Source organism: Equus quagga, chromosome 2 (genome assembly GCF_021613505.1).
Source record: "Equus quagga isolate Etosha38 chromosome 2, UCLA_HA_Equagga_1.0, whole genome shotgun sequence".
Lineage (NCBI taxonomy): Eukaryota > Metazoa > Chordata > Mammalia > Perissodactyla > Equidae > Equus > Equus quagga.
This window is the reverse complement of record NC_060268.1, coordinates 91,902,195-91,923,197: the sequence shown is the minus strand read 5'-3', so window position 1 is coordinate 91,923,197 and position 21,003 is coordinate 91,902,195. Positions and strand designations below refer to the sequence as shown.

Below are 21,003 nucleotides of genomic sequence, written 5' to 3'. Positions count from 1 at the left end.
AACACCAGGCAAGGGTTGCAGAGAACCAGGTAAGGGTTCTCTAAATGTTAGCTGTTATAAAATGAACAAGGTCTTATACAGTGTTTCCCAAGCTGTCCTTCAGAGAATGCTATTCTGAAAAATTAGTAATATTTGTTTATTAAGAAAACAAAAGTTCTTGAATAGGTTTGAAAACTGCTACTGAACATTATTGTTGGACCTCTCAGCAACTTTAGTATGCTAATGGATACCATGAATCTCAAAGGTGAGAAATATGTACAAGTATTTCTCACAGAATCCTTTTTTTTGAGAACTGTCTCAGTCAATACAGCATACTTTGAAATATGGCCTTATAGGCATCATTAAGACCTGGAGATGGGGAACTCAAAACCTGACTTTAGGATGGAGGGATATATGCTCTACACAGACAAGAGATTTGTTTGAAAGAATGGCACCCATGTGAAAATTTATGAGCATGAGGGTTGAGAAGGCATGCCAGCAAGTATTTGCGTGACATAAAAGGAGAGGATCAGACATAACAGCTTGATGAGAGGAGGCTATAGACTGGCCAGACAGAAAACAGATGATATATTCCTGACCCAGATCACAAAACGGGTATGAAGGCAAGGCAATAGAGAACCTCAACTATCAGCACACTACTGAAAACTCCTTTCACTAAACTGAGATGACAGGCCACTTGGTCACTGATTCTCAAGGGGAGGGGAGGAGGCACCCTTAATACACATTATGAGGCAAGTTATGGAGAGGAATGTGTTGTGCCCGTATACAATGCAGAGGCAGAAAACAAGTGGGCATCACTATCAAAGTGGTCATAATCCACTGCTTTAACAACTGGTTCTGGACGCTTGGCTGGGGCTGACCCATTAGTGGACATTCTCTGACTCTTCAGAGATCGGTAACAGCCCTGCAATACTCTAACTGCAGTGACTGAGTGGGCTTGGGAGACAGTAGGTCTCTCATCATTTCACGTGTTTAAGCCCGTGGTTCTCAACCAGGGGCGATTTTGCCTCTCAAAGACATATGACAATTTCTTGAGACAGTGTGGTTGTCACACTAGAGGACTGCTACTGGTATCTGGTAGACAGAGACCAGGGATGCTGCTATAAATATCCCAAAGTGCACAAGACAGGCCCCACAACAAAGAATTATCTGGCCCAAAATGTCAATAATGCAGAGGTTAAGAAACGCTGGTTTAAACCAGCAGTAAAGGGGACTCAAGTATTGCAAGAATCTGATGGTATTTGAGACCAGATGACATTGAGAAGAAAAGAGTTCTGGGCAAATGACAGAAAATCCTCTCCAGTCCCTGAAAATGCTGCTGTCTCTCACACACTGTGCCATCTGATCTCAGCCCTACTTCACGGGCCTGCTGCTGCTTTACTCACCTTCCCAAAGGATGCCCAATGGCATGGATTTGGAATCACCCAGAAACAAACCAAGTCGCTGAGCCCAAGCATGCTTGTTCCTTCCTTGCTCCAAATGCAAGCATATCAAATGCCTGTCTTTCCAAATTAAACAACTTTTTTGGGTATTACTAAAGATTTCCTTGCTGCAAAGACTTCAAGCCTTGGCTTGGTCTCAAATGGGCACCTTTTGCTTATGGTAAGTAGGGAAGAAACTACATATACTCAGGACAGGTGGCCAAGCAGTCCACCAGGAACATAAGAAGTCCTTTCTTACTTGAAGATCTATTTTGTACTGACTCTGAGTCACTTACCTGTACGTAAGAAATGAAAGAATAGCACAGTGGCGTCAGATGAGAACCCGACAGCTTCACCTGCAGCAAAGGAGAAGGAAACCAATGTAACTGTAGGAATAAAATGCTTCCCCCATTCCTAGGAAAGGCATTCTCAACTCACCAGCTTTTCCATATTCTTTGGAATTCCTCCGGAGCTCTGACACACCTGGAGATACTAACCAAAGATTCCTAGATTTAGCATATCATCCTATATAAGTGTCCCATGAAACTACAGGTGACTCAGTGAACTAACAGAGTGTGACTCATCACTCTGGAGAGGGAAAAGAAAATAAGCTGCTGTATTCATGGAGAATCCTAGACACAAGGCTTCCTTTTTCCCCTCCTCAAGGCTCCTGCGCTTCCCAGATCATGGGCAATGAAGCGTTTCTGTTTCTGACTTGTTCAACTCATTGCTTTAAAAATCTTTCAGGCTGATAGTCCCTGCATCTAGAAAACCCATGACTTTGCTGTTTTTCCTTTAGAAAATGAAAATAAAGAGAAAAGACTCAGTATTTCCATTACAGAAGCTTAGTAGCCACACCATGTAGCCAGAACTACACCTTTTCAGAGATGTCTGCACTGTTGTTTGGGTACACTGTGGGGTGGCCTACCATCCTTCTTGGGTTGACTATGCTTTTCTAAGTATTTAATATGGATCATTGCTAAAATGAGAACTAAATTACTTAATTCCTATCACCTTCTGAATGTCTGCTGAGGACCAAAATATTTCAAGTGCAAGGAAAGAGTTTCTTATTAACAAATACTTATTAACTTAAACTCAGGGCAGAGTGTGCTTTGTATTTTTTAAAAATAAAGTTCCTCCCCACCCTAGTACCTGACCTGTAAGGCATTTAACACCTACTTGTTAAAGGGATGAAAGAAGGAATAACACATTTTTAGTGCCAGACTGGTTTGAAACAGTCTAATTTAGTGTGCAATATGGACTCAGATTGAATTCTCTAACTATAGATTAGGTCTTAGAAGGCATTTGTAGAGGCATTCACTCTCAGTCAGGTGCTGCATACTCCTATGCCAAGGAAATAAGGGCCTCTAAAAGGAGGTTTAGAATTATGCCATGAACTCGTTTTCTCCTGGCTTGTGGAGACTCCTGCCACCTACTGACCAAACTGGAATCAAACCATGACTTGCAAAGATGCAGGCAAGCGCTCCGTCCAGGTGCATTCTGCAGCACTGGGCTGCTGCCTTGGCCTCGTCTCCTGGCTGGTGGGGGCAGACTGGGGGTGGTGACCCTGAATATCTCTCACATACTCACATATCTGACGAGTGCTGTAAGAATGGTGTACATTTTGCAAAGGTCCTTTAACAAGGTGTCCACACAGCTGCCCGATGGCAGGGCTGTCTGCACCAGCTCGTGGAAAAATGTAAGTAGAGTTCCCAGTTGCATGATGATGGCTTTCTCAATGGGATGATTTGGTAGGGTTGCCTGAGACGAGGCCTCTTCTGAAGGGAAATGAAATTGCACATTCAAACCCAACTGGCCTTATTTTCTAGATGAAGTGAAGGAGATTTAGAAATCAACTAGACACCATTAACTAGGAAGTCTGTAGGGAAAATGAGCATGTAATTCATCACGCAGAGTGAATCAATAACCTTGCTGTCATAAGCCACACAGCTGTGTCTTTCATCACATTAGAAATCCAGCTCAAACAAACAAACTGAGCTCAGGCATCCACTTCTATGCAGTAGTCCTACTTGGATTTTGGTTGACTTTGCTCTCATCACAATTCCTGGAACCCCACCCTGAGCTCATCTTACCTGATACAATTTCTTGGCTCACTTGTCCCTTAAGCCTGGTGATTAGCCAGTCCACTTCTTCTAGGACCTTCTCAGCCTGACTCAGAACAAGTAACTGTGAAAGGAAAGAATGCCTGGCATGGCTCACGGCACACAACTACTAGTGTAATATAATAACCATGGCCACCTGCAGGTGGGTTACAGGCCTCAGGACACAAGCCACTATAATTTACTCTGCACATGGAACAAAATGCAAAGAATGACAAGGCTATTTACCATGGCTTGGGGAGCAACACTTACACAGACTGTAGGGGCAGCTGTTCTCAAATTCACCATCGCAAAGTGGTTTGTTTTCTCCACCTCCACATCCTGGGGAGGGAAAGAGAGGTGAGATGTAACGACAGGACGGCTGTTCCCCTGACCTCTATCCCCACTCAGAATGTTGTATTGAAGGCTCACTGCAGTACCTCGTCTATGTCTCCAAGATGCCCGTGGATATCCTGGGACAAGTCACGTAGCAGGATGACGGGACTCTTATACAAGACATGGAGGCTGAAGAGCAAATTCATCAAGCCCTTGCAAAATGAGGCATCCTCTAGGAGTAGAAAGGAAAGAAAATTGAAAGGTAAGTTATAATCCAGTTAGTCCTTCGGAGGGAGGGACTAACTACCCAGAACACGTATCTTGTCGTGTCTCAGGTACAATATCCCAGTGCTGCACACATTCCAACCAAGGCAGCTCTCCTACAAGACTGCACAAAGAAAAGGAGACGTTTGCCTGTACTAGTCACTATCACTATGAAACCAGCACATGACTAAGAAACAGAACATTACCAGCACCCCAGAGACCCCCATCACCCAACCAAGGAAACTGCTATCCTGACTTCTAACCTCACATCTAGTTTTGTCTGACTTTGAACTTTATCTAAAGGGAATCATACAGTAAGTACACTTTGTGTCTGGCTTCTTTTGTTCAACATTATGTTTGTGAGATTCCCCCACAGTGTGTGTCAGTGTAGTCTGTTCATTCTCATCGCTGTACAGTATTCCACTGTGTGTACATCACGATTCCTTTATCCATTCCACTGCTCATGAGTATTTGTGTTTATTTTAGCGTATCAAAACACTGCTGCTGTAAGAATTCTTCCACCTATTTCTGCCAGGAGTGGACTTGCTGGATCGTAAGCATATGTTTAATTTTAGTAGTTAGATCATGCCAAACCATTGTCCAGAGCGGTTATACCAACTTACACCTCCACCAGCAGTGAATGAGAGGTCCAACTGCTCTATACTCTCATCAACACTTGGTATGGGTATTGTGTCGTTTTTAATTTTGGCCACTCTGGTCAATGTGTAATTTTCTAAATGCTGTTTGGTAACGATGATTTTTATATAAAGCCTAAAAGAAAACATGGCAGGAAACTTACCCCGGCTGTATTCCTTGCAAATCTTAGACGTCCAGGATAACATCTGCACAAACTAGAAATCATTCAGATATTAAAGAAATATGCCAAAAGACAGATCTACAGGTTGTCAGACTGGAAGAGCCCTAGACCTTTCCAAATTTAAGCAAATCACCTGCCAAAACATGTGCTTGGATCTAAAGTGGTAATCTACTAAGTAAAAATAAGTCCAAAATTATGTAAAGAATTACTGATACTTTTTTCTCATAATGTAGCATATGACTTAATTCTCAAAGTCTATGCCCTCATTGCGGGCCAAAGGTCCTGGGGTCTGCGTCTGGGCTCTTACCCCCTTGAGTTTCCTCTGCCCCTACTACCATGGTCTAGGGTGAAAGCTCCTTTTTTCTTCCTTCCCATGCCCCACACTCTCCAGACTTGAGACATCTTTAAGGATATTAGGCTAATAGAGAGGTGTAGGAAAGTAAGATCCTGGCCATAAAGATAGCAGAATTAGCTTTTAGGAGCCAAGAGGTTAGAAGGGAGTGGGGGGTAAAAAAAAAGGAAAAAGAAAACAGCCAAAATACCCAGACAGAGTTTTTTTAGGTAGGCAGAGGAGGCTAAGGTCTTGGGACAGCAGGGTGCTGCATTCCCAGATACACACTCAGCTTTCTGCTTCAGCATTTCTTTGGGACAGGATTTCAGCCACAAGGGCAGTGAAAAGCAGTGACACTTAAGTGCAAAAAGACCAGCAAGAATTCACTTTTTGATCTGTTAGGGAAAAAGATAAATTCAGAGGCGAACTGAAAGCTCTCTGTGAACTGACATAAAAAAATCTCCAGAATACAGTTTCAACTGTAATCAATAAATAAAGCAGGATGCTGAACAAGCTTTTGTGTGAAAAGGGGTAGATTCAGGAATAGGAATCTATATTCGTATTTGCTTGTACAGGAATAGGGAACTCTTGAAGAATACATAAGAAAGTAATAAAAAGGTATTTACTTATTTGTAGGAGAAGAAGTGAACAGAAGCAGGACATGGATAGAAGGAAGATTATTTATTATAAATCTTTTTATCATTTCTGGTTTTCAAATCCTAAGACTTTATTACTCATTTGAAATTAAATTTAAAAAAATTTTAAACAGACTACCTGAAGTTACAGTGGTGTGGGTACATAGTAAAAATTAAATTAAAATTTTCCTGTATATATTAGCCTTTCCAAATCTATTAATTTTTTCCTCAAATGTCCCCCTGCCCCAATTCTCTGTCCCTGTGTTTCTTTCCTAGTCGTCTGCTCTTTGCAGCAAAAGTAGCCATATGAAAAGATGAAGCTGAAAGTAAAATGGGGATGCAGTGTTTGGATTTAGATGAGTAGCAAAAGTGAGTAGCAAAAGGGACTTTCTTTGGGCTACCCGGAAGTAATCAGGTCTGTTTTTCAGCCTCCAACACCATAATACCCTCAGGCTGTGGTCTCCCAGACTAGCTCCTCCTGAAGTGAGGGTTCACATGAGGAGCCTTGTACCCCAGGGCTCCAACTTGTCCACCTCACACATCAGGAGTAGATGTGGTAGGAGGGAGCACACAGCCCTAGGCTCTCAAGGAGGCTCTTTATTTCCCATAGGGAAATTGCCCCTGAATGGAACAGACCCACAAAACGTGGCCCTTCTCTTATTCTATGTGTGTGAACGCTCATGCGGGCACACAATTCTATGTATATGAGTACACACCTACATACATATACATACAACCTATCTGGGCAGAGTTGTTTGTGCTTTGGGACTGTAGTCATGCTTTCTGACTTAACCACCTTTTGTTGAATTTCCCCCAAACTCAGTACCAGCCAATCTTGCTGAGACAGCCAAGTGCTGAATGTCAGCTACCTTCTTGATAATTAACATACTTTCATCTTAGAAAACGCCAAGAGTAAGGGAAAACACAGGTTAAGAAGGTCGAAGGCAGCAAAGATAAACAAGTTTTTTTCTATAGTGCTTACTGTTTACCCTTGACCATAGCCAAACAAACAAAAGCAGTTATGTTCTTGCCCCGTCTGGCTGCATATAATTATTCATGGTAGAAACACTATGTAGGAAAGGGTACATCTTATTGATCTTATATTAACTCAGAAGCATAATTAAATATGTCATTTAAAATAAGCGAGACTTGGAGAGGACATTCAGATACATACTTTAAGATGCAATCCTCTGCCTTCTGAGGGATGCTGGGTGGGACTGAACGAGCGGGACTTGTACCTGAGGGGAGGAGGGCTCCAGCAGCTTGGACAAGTTGGAGAGAACAGTGACTAGTAGGAGGGCTTCTTTGCTATTGAAGTCTTCCTCTTGGCTGCTAAGTAAATTCAACAAGGACCTCTGAGAAAGGAAAGTATACACAGAAACATTAGCAGACATGTTACCCTCAGGGAGATCTAGTCAGAGATTCCTAAGGCTGGGAACAAAAACTATTCAAAGCTACCAAAATCCAAGAGGATAAAATCTGAAAATAAACCTGGATCGAACAGGTAGTTTCCTGCCCTGTTTTTGATCATAAATCTGACTGTTCTCTTGAAAACCATGGACTCCTTCTTCAACCCCTTGCCAAATTAGGAATGAATGGTGCAGCCATTTTGGGGTGGCTCACAGCTCCCCGAAGCCCATCCACTGACCTCAGGCTTAGGCCACGCCCCAGCTGTAGCATGGCCGACATCCCTTCCCTGTTTTCCTTTCTCTATTCCTTCTCACCACCTGAAATACGCCCTGTGTTGTCCACCAGTCTCTTCCTCACAACAGTGTAAGCCCTGCAAGGGTAGGGATTTTGACCCTTTGTTCCCTGCTGTATCCCTAGCACCTGGAACAGTCCCTGACACACAGTGGGAACTTTAAAATTATTTGTTAAATAAAGAAGTCCTCTGTGGTAGCAGATCCTGGTATTGTGACAACTACTGGTTAGAAACGAATAGGCTTCATTGTCCAGTCTTTATGCAATCTCACAAAGCCAAACCACACCACAGACACAAAAACAAAACATAACCTCCATACCTTAACAGCCTCCTGGCAATCTCTTTATGTCAACTCATACACTCATTCTTAGAGGTAGTGAGTGCCAGAGGTTGGGGTGGCTTAACACACACCCTCCCTAGGATCTTTTTTACTTTTTTTTCTTGGGAAGGATTTGCCCTGAGCTAACATCTGCTGCCAATCTTCCTTTTTTTTTTCCCCCTCCATGAAGCCCCAGTACATAGTTGTATATTCTAGTTTTAGGTCCTTTTAGTTCTTCAAGGTGAGCCACCACCACAGCATGGCTACTGGCAGAAGAGTGGTGTGGTTCTGGGCCCTGGAATTGAACCAGGGCTGCTGAAGAAGAGTGCACCAAACTTAACCATGAGGCTATCAGGGCTGGCTGCCTAGAATCTTTCTATTTATTTATTTTTGGGGGAGGAAGACTGCCCTGAGCTAACATATATGGCAATCTTCTGCTGTTTTGTATGTGGAACACTGCCACAGCATGGCTTGATGAGTGGTGTGTAGGTCCGCACTCGGGATCTGAACCTGTAAACCCTGGGCCACCAAAGTGGCGCCAACTTAACCACTATGCCACTGGGCCAGCCCCACTAGAATCTTTTTAAATGCATTATTTTCCACTCTAAGAGCTATTTCCTATTGTTTGGATAATGACCTAGAAAAACACTCCTGTCCTACTAGTTCACTCTCTGCCCACTCTTACAGCTGCCCGTGCTAACAGTCCCTTTGCAAGGACCCTCAGGCAAGTACAGCAGCTTCCCAGGGCTACTCACCTGGAACTGCCGGATCTGGAATGCTGCCCTTTCATTGACACTGACTTCCACCTCTTCTCCCTCCTTATCTGTGACATCTAGGAAAAGAAAAGAAATCAATCTTCTTTGAAAAGGACTTATGCTTTTTTTTGGCTTTTAATAGCTAAAATTTTAGAAGGCCAAAAAAGTCTGGAGGCAGATTTAAATATATTCCTAACATTCTGCAATTTCTTAATACTACATTCCATTTTCCAGTCACTAATTGCAGTTAGGTGTAATCCAATAAGTGCTAATTCTGAATCCACTAGATGTCACTCCTTAGCAACATCAGGACTCTTCTCAGGTGTCCTGTGGTAGGTTAACAAATAGAATCAAGAGGCTTGATGTTAAGAAAGAGAAACTCAGATCAAGGCAATTTATCAGAGTTGAAATGCCCACCCAGAGCCCTGAGGAACTGATGGATCCTGGGCTGATAGAACTGCTGCACGGCACTGAAGATCTTCTGTAAGCTCTCCAAGCACAGCAGTGAGATGCTCTTTCCTTTCTCTTTCTTTCCTGACTCTTCCACTGAAGTAGGAATGGAAGTGTACCTCCAAAGTAAGACCCTGAAGAAGGGAAAAGTGAGTTTATTTTTAAAGTCAGTTTCACTGAAGTACAACTTACACACAGTAAAATTCACACCCTGTGAATGTACACTTCTATGAATTTTGACAAACTTGCAGTTGTGTAATCATCCCCACAACCAATGTACTCTGGTTACCAGTCCTTCATCAGACAGGTATTTTGCAAATATTTTCTCCTAATCGGTAACTTGTCTTTTAATTTCCTTAAGAGAGTTTTTCAAAGAGCAGAGTTAAAACTTTTAAGTATACATTGTTCTCCTAGTGTTATCCCTAAGAAACCTTTACCTAAAACAAGGTCATAAAAGATTTTTGTTTTCCTCTAGATGTTTTACAATTTTTGGTTTTACACTTGTGTCTCTGATCCATTTCAAGTTAATTTTTTGTATATGACATGAGGAATGGATAAAGCTTCATTTTTTGCATATCGACGTCCAATTGTTTCAAAACCATTTTGTTGAAAAGACTCTTTCTCCATTGCATTACCTGGCGCCTTTGTCAAAAATCAAATGCCCAGTTTCGTGTGGATCAATTTCTCAACTATATACTCTGTTCCACTGATTCTACCAATACCACACTATCTAAAATTCAGCAACTTCATAGTAAGACTTGAAATCAAATAGTATGAGTCATCTAACTTTGTTTTTTTATTTCAAACTTGTTTTAGTTATTCTATGTCCTTTACTGTTCCACATAAATTTTTGAATCATCTTGTTAAAACCTACAATAAACCTTGACAGGATTTTGATTGGGATTGTGTTGAATCTATGGATCAATTTGAGAAGAATTCACACCTTGACAATACTGAATCTTCCAATTCATGGACACTGTATACCTTTCCATTTACTTGGGACTCCTTTGATTTCTCTCATTAATGTTTCTTAGTTTTCATCACAAATCTTGCACGTTTGTTAGATTTATCACTAAGCAGTTCAAGTTTTGTGATGCTATGGTAAATGGTACTGTTTTTTAAATTTAAATTTCTAATTGTTTACTACTAGTATATAAATAAAAATATTAACCTTGTATCCTGCAACCTTGCTAAACTTACTTAATAGATCTAGTAGCTTTTCTTTTTATTCTTTGGAATTTTTATGAGAATAATTATGTCTATAAAGACAGTGTTATTTCTTCCTTCCCAATCTGGATGCCTTTTCTTTCTTTTTCATGCCTTACTGCACTGGCTACTGTGCTGTGCTGGACCTCCAGTACAATGTTGAACAGTAGTGGTGAGGGCAAAGTGGGGAAAACATTGTCTTTCTTCATTAAGTATGATGTTAATTAGAGGTTTTTTATAGATTTCCTTTATCAGACTGAGAAAATTCTCTGTTATTCCTTGTTTGCTGGGAGATCTCACCATGGTTTATGCGGAATTTTTATTTCCTATATCTATTGAGATGATCATATGGTTTTCCCTTTAGTCTGTTGATATGGTGAATTACATTGACTGATTTACCAATTTTGAGCCAACTTTGCATCCCTGAGAAAAGTTCCATTTAATTATGATACATTATCCTTCTTATAAATTGTTGGGCTGAATTAGCTAATATTTTTTACATCTATATTCATGAGGGAAATTGGTCTGTAGTTTTCTTAAAATGTCTTTGGCTGGGTTTGGTATCAGGCTAATTTACACTGACCTCAAAAAACAAGCTGGGAGATCATGTTCCCTCCTTTTCTATTTTCTGGAGGAGTTTGCATAAATTGGTAATACTTCTTCCTTAAATGTTTGGTAGAATTCACCAGTGAAGACATCTAGGTCTGGAATTTTCATTGATGGAAAATTTGGCACCATAAATTCAATTTCTTTATTTGAGATAGGATCATTCAGGTTAGCTATTTCTTCTTGAGTAGACTTTCAAGAAATGTGTCCATTTAGGTTACCAGGTTTGTTGGCATAAAGTTGTTGACGTTCTCTTATTATCAATTTTTAATGTCTGTAGAATCAGTAGTGATAGCCCCTCTTCCTCATACCTGATATTTTTCATTTGTGTCTTCTCTCTTTTCCTGATCAGCCTGGCTAAGGTTTATTAAATTTATTGATCTCAAAGAACTAGCTTTTGGTTTCATTCATTTTCTCTATTGTTACTCTTTATTTTCAATGGTTCTACTTTGGTCTTTATTATTTCCTTCCTTCTGCTTACTTTCATTTTAATCTGCTCTTCTTTTTCTATTTTTTTTTTAAATTTTATTATTTATTTATTTATTTATTTATTTTGGATGTACATCATATTTCAAATTCTGTGTACATCATGTTCACCACCCGAAAACTAATTACAGTCCATCCCCTCACATGTGAGCCTAATCACCCCTTTTACCCTCCCGTCTTCCCGCTGCCCCAATGGTAACCACCAATCCAATCTCCAATGCTATGTGTTTTTTTGTCATCGTTTTTGTATTCTTTTTCTATTTTCTTAATGTGGAAGCTTAAAGATTTGAGATTTTTTTTTCTAATACAATCACTGATTATTCTACATTTCTACCTAGACATTGCTTTAGCTGAATCATACAAGTTTTAATATGTTGTGTGTTCATTTTCATTCTGTTCAAGATACTTTCTAATTTCTGACTTTCTACTTTGACTATGGGTTATTTAGAAATGCATTTAATTTCCAAATATATGGCGATTATCCAGATATTCCTGGTATTGCTTTCTTAAGTTTAATTCGATCGTGGTCAGAGAACATACTGATTTCTATTTTTAAAATTTGCTAAATTTGTTTTATGGCCCCAAATATGGTCCAAAAAGCATGTGTATTTTGAAACTGTTGTAGAGTGTTCTATAAGTGTCAAGTAAGGCTGGATGATAGTGTTGTTTAAGTCATCTACGTCCTTCCTGATTTTCTGTCTACTAATTCCATTGATTACTGAGACAGGTAGATTATTTTTTGTGCATATCTCCTTCAGTTCTATCAGTTTTTGTTTCACGTATTTTGAAGCTCTGTTGTTAGGTACATATACATTTAAAATTATGTCTCCTTGATTAATTATTTAGTCATTATGTAACACTCCTCCTTGTTCCTGGTAATAGATTAACATTTTATATGTGACTAACAATCCACACCAAAGCAGGACTAGAAAAAAGACCCAATATTAGTAACTGCACTTTCACTCTTAGGGCACGCCCAACTTCACCTTCACCCCGCCTGCAGTTTCCTCTCTTAGAGACTCCACACCAAGTGGAACAAGTTTCTGTGGGTGAGAGTGGCTTACCGAGTTATGTCACAGAGGTTCTGAAAGATCTTCTCTGGGTTTTGGCCATCAGGGCCACTCACATGCCCTGTTTCCTTTAGTTGCTGTACCTTCTGCAAAGCCACACTCACCGCGTAGCGCATAAACTCATTGCTGGACCTTAAGACAGACAGGCTCTCTTCGTGACTTTGGGTACTGTCCCTAGAGAGAAAAAAACAGAGATTCCTTTACTGCTCTTGGGATCTGGAGTTAGGCTTTCTAGGGCCTGTTCAGAACAGCAGCACCAGCAAGCTCTGAACAACAGACTCTGGGCAGACCACGCCAGAGTCATTGCCATGGCTGCCCTTCTACAATTACCATTCTCAGTGTTACCTCATTTTCCCCCCTCCTCTAATTCTTTTACTTGGATAAAATTTAAATGTCAGTCTTAGTTTTCTTTAGGGTTTTTTTTGTTGTTTCTTTGGTTTTTCAATTCAGGTTTTTCTTTCTTCCCTTTTTATCTGTTATAGGCATATCTCATTTTATTGCACTTCACAGATATTGTGTTTCTTAACAAGACTTTCCACCAGCAAAAAGATCATGACTTGGGGGCTGGCTCCGTGGCCGAGTGGTTAAGTTCGCACGCTTCGCTGCAAGCAGCCCAGTGTTTCATTGGTTTGAATCCTGGGTGCGGACATGGCACTGCTCATCAAACCACGCTGAGGCAGCGTCCCACATGCCACCAACTAGAAGGACCCACAATGAAGAATATACAACTATGTACCGGGGGGGCTTTGGGGAAAAAAAGGAAAAATAAAATCTTAAAAAAAAAAAAAAAAAAGATCATGACTTGCTGAAGGCTCAGGCAATGGTTAGCATTTTTTAGCAAGAAAGAATTTTTTTTTTAAAAATTTTATTTTTCCTTTTTCTCCCCAAAGGCCCCTGGTACATAGTTGTATATTTTCAGTTGTGGGTCCTTCTAGTTGTGGCATGTGGGATGCCACCTCAGCGTGGCTTGATGAGTGGTGCCATGTCTGCGCCCAGGATCTGAACCAGCAAAATGCTGGGCCGCTGAAGTGGAGCGCATGAACTTAACCACTTGGCCACAGGGCCAGCCCCAAGAAAGAATTTTGTAATTGTGGTATGTACATTGTTTTTTCAGACACAATGTTATTATACACTTAATAGATTACATACAGTAGAAATATAACTTTTATATGCACTGGGAAACCAAAAACTTTGTGTGGCTCACTTTACTGTGATATTTGCTTTACTGCAGTGGTCTGGGACTGAGCCTGCAATGTCTCCAAGGTACGCCTGTATGGTGTTCAAGCTACCCAGGTAGATTTCCTTCACCACCTTGTTGGAATTCATCCCTAGCTTTTCATTCATTAGTCCACCGTTTCAGATTTTTTCTTTAATAATTCAAGGTACCTCTTTAGAATGGCTACCTAGGATTGTCCAAACTTTCATTTCAAGAAACTTAGAAACCTCCTGGCTTATTTCTTACGGTATATACAGTTACTATATACTGTATATACTGTATACTATATACAGGCGTTACTATCTTCGCTGTGCTGCTGTCTTAAGCACTCTATTAGAACCTTACCTGAAAAGAGCAGTGAGAAGATCAGACACAAACTTCAGGGACAAAAAACTATCATTTGTTTTGTTGGCTGCTTTAGTTTTGCCTTTACCAGCTTTTTCATTAAGGATGTCAGAGAGTTTCTTGTAACACATAAATAAGCTCAGAACCTCCTCAAACTTATTCTTACTGTGTAAGAGGAAAAAGAGATCACCAAGGACAAGCATCAGAATATTGTGGTTTACTTTCACATACAGTAATAAAGAAATCAAAATGCTTTTTTTTAATGTCATATTTTCAACATCACATAACAAATAAATGGATCTTCATTAGTGTAACACTCCCAGGTCACACCCATCCATCGGGTCATTTTTTTTTTCCTCTCTTATTTATACCAGTCGATGCAGAGCATGAAAGTTCAATACTACCACCAATAAAAATTTCTCTATTAAAATCAGTAGTTCTTGAGGCCAGGGTCTGAGGAACTGTGAACAAGTTAAAGCCTGCTAGAGGGACAACATTCACTGGCCTGTCTGGCATATGCTTTGGAGTTCTTTAGTAGAAAGAACATAGTTTGGTCTTAGGGCATCTAAGAGATAGTGACACGGTCTGTGGTCTGTTCGATACCTAGCATATTGTTAGAGTTTAAAAAATATACATATCAAATGGACTATTCATCAAACTACAAGTAGAGTCGCAGCAATACCTTACCTGAAATTACTTATGGAGAAATTATATTCTATGAGAACCTCACAAACTCCCATCACAAGAAAAGCACAGATACTATTTTTGATGCCAACACCAGTGCTCTGAGAAAAATCTGCTGATTTATCCTAAGAGACATGAGATAAAAATTAATAAGCCATTAAAAACCTCCATTATTCAACACAGTTCAGACTTAGCAATTACCAGTTCAAAGTCCTCTAGTTCACTCTTTATCATTCTGTTAGTAATGGACTCCAACATATCATCCAAGTCTTGGTAGAACCCTTCTTCCTCCTCCTCTTCTTCCTGCTGGAGGGGCATCACTCTACTTTTATACCAGGCCAAACAGTGCTGAATACAACACAGCAGATAATCCTGTAGGAAAAAATAATAATTAAACATTCTTTAGTGTTAAAGGATAACCTATGAAGCTGCTGATAATCAACAAATAATCCTTATCTATAAGGCTAAAGTAACTTAATCAACAGCACAAATTAAGTCAATCTGAATTAATAAAACTGGAAAAAAAATAATTGAACTAACAGGGGCATTGTTTTCTGGCCTTTCCCAAAGGAACTGTCTTCATAAGTAGCTGACACCTCAGAACACGACATCAGATCTGCTGTCCCTGATGTGGAACAAACACCATGGAGCCTGGTTATGAAGTTAAATCCTCTCTAGCTCCTCTGAGTCCCAGAGGCTATTCTAAAGATAGCGGTTTATGTTTAGGGAGGCTTTGGGAGACCGACATAGCATCTCCGAACCAGGCTGAGGACATCTCACGGCACAGAAGGCCCATTATGAACACAGGATATGACAACTGAAAGACCACCCCCTTCCCCTGCCTTGAGTTCTAAGTCAGCTGGGGTGGGAGAGGCTCAGTTTTTTTCTCTTCCCTGTCTTTCTGAGGCTAGACAACAAGAACAGAAAACCAACCTGTCCTAGTTCCTCTGAAGATTCAACAGAGCACCAATTCTAGCTCAGCCTAAATCATATACTCCCTCCAGACTAATGAAGCAGGCCCCCTGGGTTCATTTGCTTCTAAGTGATCTCCCTCCCCCAATTCTAAAGTATATTTATTTAGTGTATATAAGCAAAGAGGCATAAATGAGAGAGAAAATGCTCCTTGGGAGAAGTGGTGGATGCCTTGACTTAGTCAAGCACTGACACAGAGACATCTTACCAACAGACCCAAGGTGATGATGACTCAGAAAAGATAACAGGGTAGATTTAAGAGTAAAAATTCATTTGGGAGTAGCAGAAAGCAAGCTTACCAGGGAAAGCTCAAGGTACATCTTTCTGAAGATTTTACTTAACAGTAAAAATAATGGTTATAGGAGGAATAAAACTCTTACCAGTGGTTCCTGTAGAGAGATCTGATCTCCTTGCGTCAGAATACAAGCTTCTAATTTGAGAGGAGGCAGCACATCAGATTGTGGCTCGTAGAACTGTTTTAACTGTGTACGGTAAGGAAAAAAGACATCATGGCTCATGAATGCTTTCACTTTTTTAATTTGTCAGGCTAGTGGCACCTTTAATGTCTAATGTATTCTAAAACATACTTCCCAACTGCCCAAAGAACAATGCAGCAAAATCTGTGTTGCTTTGGCTTGCCCACATCCTTTGTCCTTGCTTTAGGCATTGTACTGATTGAGATCTCCTTTCCTATTCCACCTCCATTACCTCTCCTACAAAACATCATACTCTCTCACACCAATTCCTCAATCTGCACAGGCCATCAGTATTTTCACTATAACTTGATGGTTAAGAATACAGGCTCTCGAGTCAGACTGGCTGAGTCCAAAATCCCAGTACTACCACTTATTAATGGTTTTGACAAAGGTACCCATGCCTTGGTTCCTCATCTGTGAAATGAGGGTATTACTAATATAAACATAGAAGGCTGTTATAAGCATTAAATATGCCAATCCATGTAAAGGGCTTCAAACACTATTTGGCACATAACAGAGCTCAAAAAAAGGGTAAATTATAATTTTTCTCCTTCTTACTTTTGGAGTTTGCAGAATTTTACTGGTCCACATACTAACCTGAGTTGCTCTATGTCTTCAGCCATAATTTTCAATTCTTATTAAATGCGCAAATGTAGATGGGCTGATCATTACAGTTTGAAAGATACAAGATAGCTAACAGGATATAAATTTTACATAGGATCAGGCCCAAGCCCATTGAAAAGCTTTTAATGAACAGTACAGGACCTTCCAATAGTCTACACATCTGAGACCTTAATTCCAAATGGAGCTTCTTCAGCAGAATTATCACGGAGCAATGGCATAAAAAGGGGAGACAGAAAGAGAGAACTTCCATTTATAGCAAAATGGTGGACTAGGGGTCTAGAGAAACCCTCCTGGTAAAAAACAATAGAAAACATTGCATTAAAAATTTTATATAGATCTATTTGTTTACTAAATAGCTAAGACGATAGAAAAATAAGAGAATTCCTTAGCGGTCTGAATATGTTAGAAAATGTTATAAACGCATGAATCTTAGCAAATAAATGAACAAATGAGCTCTGGAACTAGTGTTTACTCTGGCAGCATCTGTCAATCCCTGAGGCCTAGAGCTACAATTATAGAAGGAATCACGGAATTGAAGACAAAGCCCAGGGCCCTCCTGGGGTGAAGGCTCTATGAGAGACTCTCACATAAAGCTGCAATTCGCAGGAGATCTCCTTGGTGGATGAACCTAAAACCTGTATCCACCACATTGGGGAAGATGGTAAGGGTATGTAGCTAACTGACCCTTGACTACAGGTGGAGGGGGAAAAAAGCCTCCCCCGGGAATTTCTAGCCACAACTAGTCTCCAAATGTAGTTAGGGCTAGAATTGACACTACTTGTGTGTCAAAAGCCAAAAATTTTGTTTAAAGTTTAGATTAATGAAAAATAGTATATAACTTCCAAACAAGTAAGGGAAAAAGGGAATAAGGGAAATAAATAGAGAATTCCAAATTTTACGCAAACCAGAAAAAGACGGAACATTTCCCCACCATTTTACTAAGATCATACTAAACCAAGGACGTTCAGTATGAGAAATGAAAATTATAGGCCATTCCCTGTTGTAAACATAAATGTAAAAATCCTAAATGAAAACTGAACCCAGTAACGTATAAAAAGGTAATGAATCATAATCAGTTTGGATTTATCCCAGGAATGCAATGTTGGTTTAAAACTGACAGTGAAAGAAGTCAATCACGAAAGACCACATACTCTATGACCCAGAATAGACAATCTATTGAGATAGAAAGATTAGTGGTTGTTAGGGCTAGGAGAGTCAGGGAAGGATGGGAAAATCAGCAGGTGGTGGCTTAAGTGGTGGGCTTGTGTTCGGAGGTGATGAAATGCTCTAAAATTGATTGTGGTGATGGTTGCACAACTCTATGAATATTCTAAAAACCAATGAGTTGTACACTTTAAATGGGTGAATTGTATGCTATGTGAATTATATCTCAATCAAGTTGTTATTAAGAAAAAGATTCACATAAATGTTTAATGAACAGATGTTGGGAGTAAAAGGTCTTATTTATACCAGATATTCTCCAGCTGAATTCTCCTCTTGATGGTCCTTTGAAATATTCCACAATTTAAAAACTTTTTTCAACAGAAAATAATCTCATAGACACTCATGTATAGGTCACTTAGATTTTTTTTTTTTATTTTTTTTATTTTTATTTTTTTATTAATGTTATGATGGATTACAAGCTTGTGAAATTTCAGTTGTACATTTTTGTTAGTCATGTTGTGGGTACACCACTTCCCCCTCCGTACCCTCCCCCCACCCCCCCTTTTCCCTGGTAACCACCGATCAGATCTCCTTCTCAATATACTAATTTCCACCTATGAGTGGAGTCATATAGAGTTCGTCTTTCTCTGACTGACTTATTTCGCTTAACATAATGCCCTCGAGGTCCATCCACGTTGGTGTGAATGGGCCAATTTCGTCTTTTTTTATGGCTGAGTAGTATTCCATTGTGTATATATACCACATCTTCTTTATCCAATCATCAGTTTCTGGGCATGTAGGCTGGTTCCACGTCTTGGCTATTGTAAATAATGCTGCGATGAACATAGGGGTGCAACGGACTCTTGAGATTTCTGATATCAGGTTCTTAGGATAGATACCCAGTAATGGGATGGCTGGGTCATAGGGTATTTCTATTTTTAACTTTTTGAGAAATCTCCATACTGTTTTCCATAGTGGCTGTACCAGTTTGCATTCCCACCAACAGTGTATGAGGGTTCCTCTTTCTCCACAACCTCTCCAACATTTGTCGTTCTTGGTTTTGGATGTTTTTGCCAATCTAACGGGGGTAAGGTGATATCTTAGTGTAGTTTTGATTTGCATTTCCCTGATGATTAGCGATGATGAACATCTTTTCATGTGTCTATTGGCCATATTCATATCTTCTTTTGAGAAATGTCTGTTCATGTCCTCTGCCCATTTTTTGATCGGGTTGTTTGTTTTTTTGTTGTTAAGCAGTGTGAGTTCTTTGTATATTATGGAGATTAACCCTTTGTCGGATAAGTGGCTTGTAAATATTTTTTCCCAATTAGTGAGCTGTTTTTTTGTTTCAATTCTGTTTTCCCTTGCCTTGAAGAAGCTCTTTAGTCTGATGAAGTCCCATTTGTTTATTCTTTCTATTGTTTCCCTCAACTGAGGAGTTACAGTGTCCAAAAAGATTCTTTTGAAACTGATGTCAAAGAGTGTACTGCCTATATTCTCTTCCAAAAGACTTATTGTCTCAGGCCTAATCTTTAGGTCTTTGATCCATTTTGAGTTTATTTTGGTGTGTGGTGAAAAAGAATGGTCGATTTTCAATCTTTTGCATGTGGCTGTCCAGTTTTCCCAGCACCATTTGTTGAAGAGACTTTCTTTTCTCCATTGTAGGCCCTCTGCTCCTTTGTCGAAGATTAGCTGTCCATAGATGTGTGGTTTTATCTCTGGGCTTTCAATTCTGTTCCATTGATCTGTGGACCTGTTTTTGTACCAGTACCATGCTGTTTTGATCACTGTAGCTTTGTAGTATGTTTTGAAATCGGGGATTGTGATTCCGCCGGCTTTGTTTTTCTTGCTCAAGATTGCTTTAGCAATTCGTGGTCTTTTGTTCCCCCATATGAATTTTAGGATTGTTTGTTCAATTTCTGTGAAGAATGTTCTTGGGATTCTGATTGGGATAGCATTGAATCTGTATATTGCTTTAGGTAGTATGGACATTTTAACTATGTTTATTCTTCCAATCCATGTGCAAGGAATATTTTTCCATCTCTATGTCATCGCCTATTTCTTTCAAGAAAGTCTTGTAGTTTTCATTGTATAGATCCTTCACTTCCTTGGTTAAGTTTATCCCAAGGTATTTTATTCTTTTCGTTGCGATTGTGAATGGGATAGAGTTCTTGAGTTCTTTTTCTGTTAGTTTATTGTTAGTGTATAGAAATGCTACTGATTTATGCACGTTAATTTTATACCCTGCTACTTTGCTGTAGTTGTTGATTATTTCTAATAGTTTTTCTGTGGATTCTTTGGGGTTTTCTATGTATAAGATCATGTCGTCTGCAAACAACGAGAGTTTTACTTCTTCGTTACCTATTTGGATTCCTTTTATTTCTTTTTCCTGCCGAATTGCTCTGGCCAGCACCTCCAGTACTATGTTGAATAGGAGTGGTGAAAGTGGGCACCCTTATCTTGTTCCTGTCCTCAGAGGGATGGCTTTCAGCTTTTGTCCATTGAGTATGATGTTGGCTGTGGGTCTATCATATATGGCCTTTATTATGTTGAGGTACTTTCCTTCTATACCCATTTTACTGAGGGTTTTTATCATAAATGGGTGTTGGATCTTGTCGAATGCTTTCTCTGCATCTATTGAGATGATCATGTGGTTTTTGTTTTTCATTTTGTTGATGTAGTGTATCACGTTGATTGACTTGCGGATGTTGAACCATCCCTGTGTCCCTGGTATAAATCCCACTTGATCATGGTGTATAATCTTTTTGATGTATTGCTGTAATCGGTTTGCCAAAATTTTGTTGAGGATTTTTGCATCTATGTTCATCAGTGATATCGGCCTGTAGTTCTCCTTCTTTGTGTTGTCCTTGTCAGGTTTGGGGATCAGAGTGATGTTGGCTTCATAGAATGTGTTAGGGAGTTCTCCATCTTTCTCAATTTTCTGGAACAGTTTGAGGAGAATAGGTATTAAGTCTTCTTTGAATGTTTGGTAGAATTCTCCAGAGAAGCCGTCTGGTCCTGGACT

General features: G+C 39.8%; 1 protein-coding gene across 2 annotated transcripts in view; it reads right to left on the bottom strand.

Moving 5' to 3' along the window:
• The window catches only part of FANCI (FA complementation group I), a 92,859-nt gene that overhangs the window by 4,997 nt on the left and 66,859 nt on the right, over positions 1 to 21,003 (bottom strand). For both annotated transcript variants that reach the window (XM_046653253.1, XM_046653254.1), the window contains 15 exons: positions 16,095 to 16,196; positions 14,944 to 15,114; positions 14,746 to 14,867; positions 14,059 to 14,223; positions 12,492 to 12,671; positions 9,097 to 9,263; positions 8,680 to 8,756; positions 7,142 to 7,258; positions 4,920 to 4,971; positions 3,961 to 4,088; positions 3,794 to 3,862; positions 3,515 to 3,608; positions 3,012 to 3,199; positions 1,860 to 1,913; positions 1,718 to 1,777 (listed from right to left, as the gene is read on the bottom strand). In XM_046653253.1, coding sequence (XP_046509209.1) covers positions 1,718 to 1,777; positions 1,860 to 1,913; positions 3,012 to 3,199; positions 3,515 to 3,608; positions 3,794 to 3,862; positions 3,961 to 4,088; positions 4,920 to 4,971; positions 7,142 to 7,258; positions 8,680 to 8,756; positions 9,097 to 9,263; positions 12,492 to 12,671; positions 14,059 to 14,223; positions 14,746 to 14,867; positions 14,944 to 15,114; positions 16,095 to 16,196 — 1,746 coding nt within the window. The remainder of the gene's footprint in view (positions 1 to 1,717; positions 1,778 to 1,859; positions 1,914 to 3,011; positions 3,200 to 3,514; positions 3,609 to 3,793; positions 3,863 to 3,960; positions 4,089 to 4,919; positions 4,972 to 7,141; positions 7,259 to 8,679; positions 8,757 to 9,096; positions 9,264 to 12,491; positions 12,672 to 14,058; positions 14,224 to 14,745; positions 14,868 to 14,943; positions 15,115 to 16,094; positions 16,197 to 21,003) is intronic.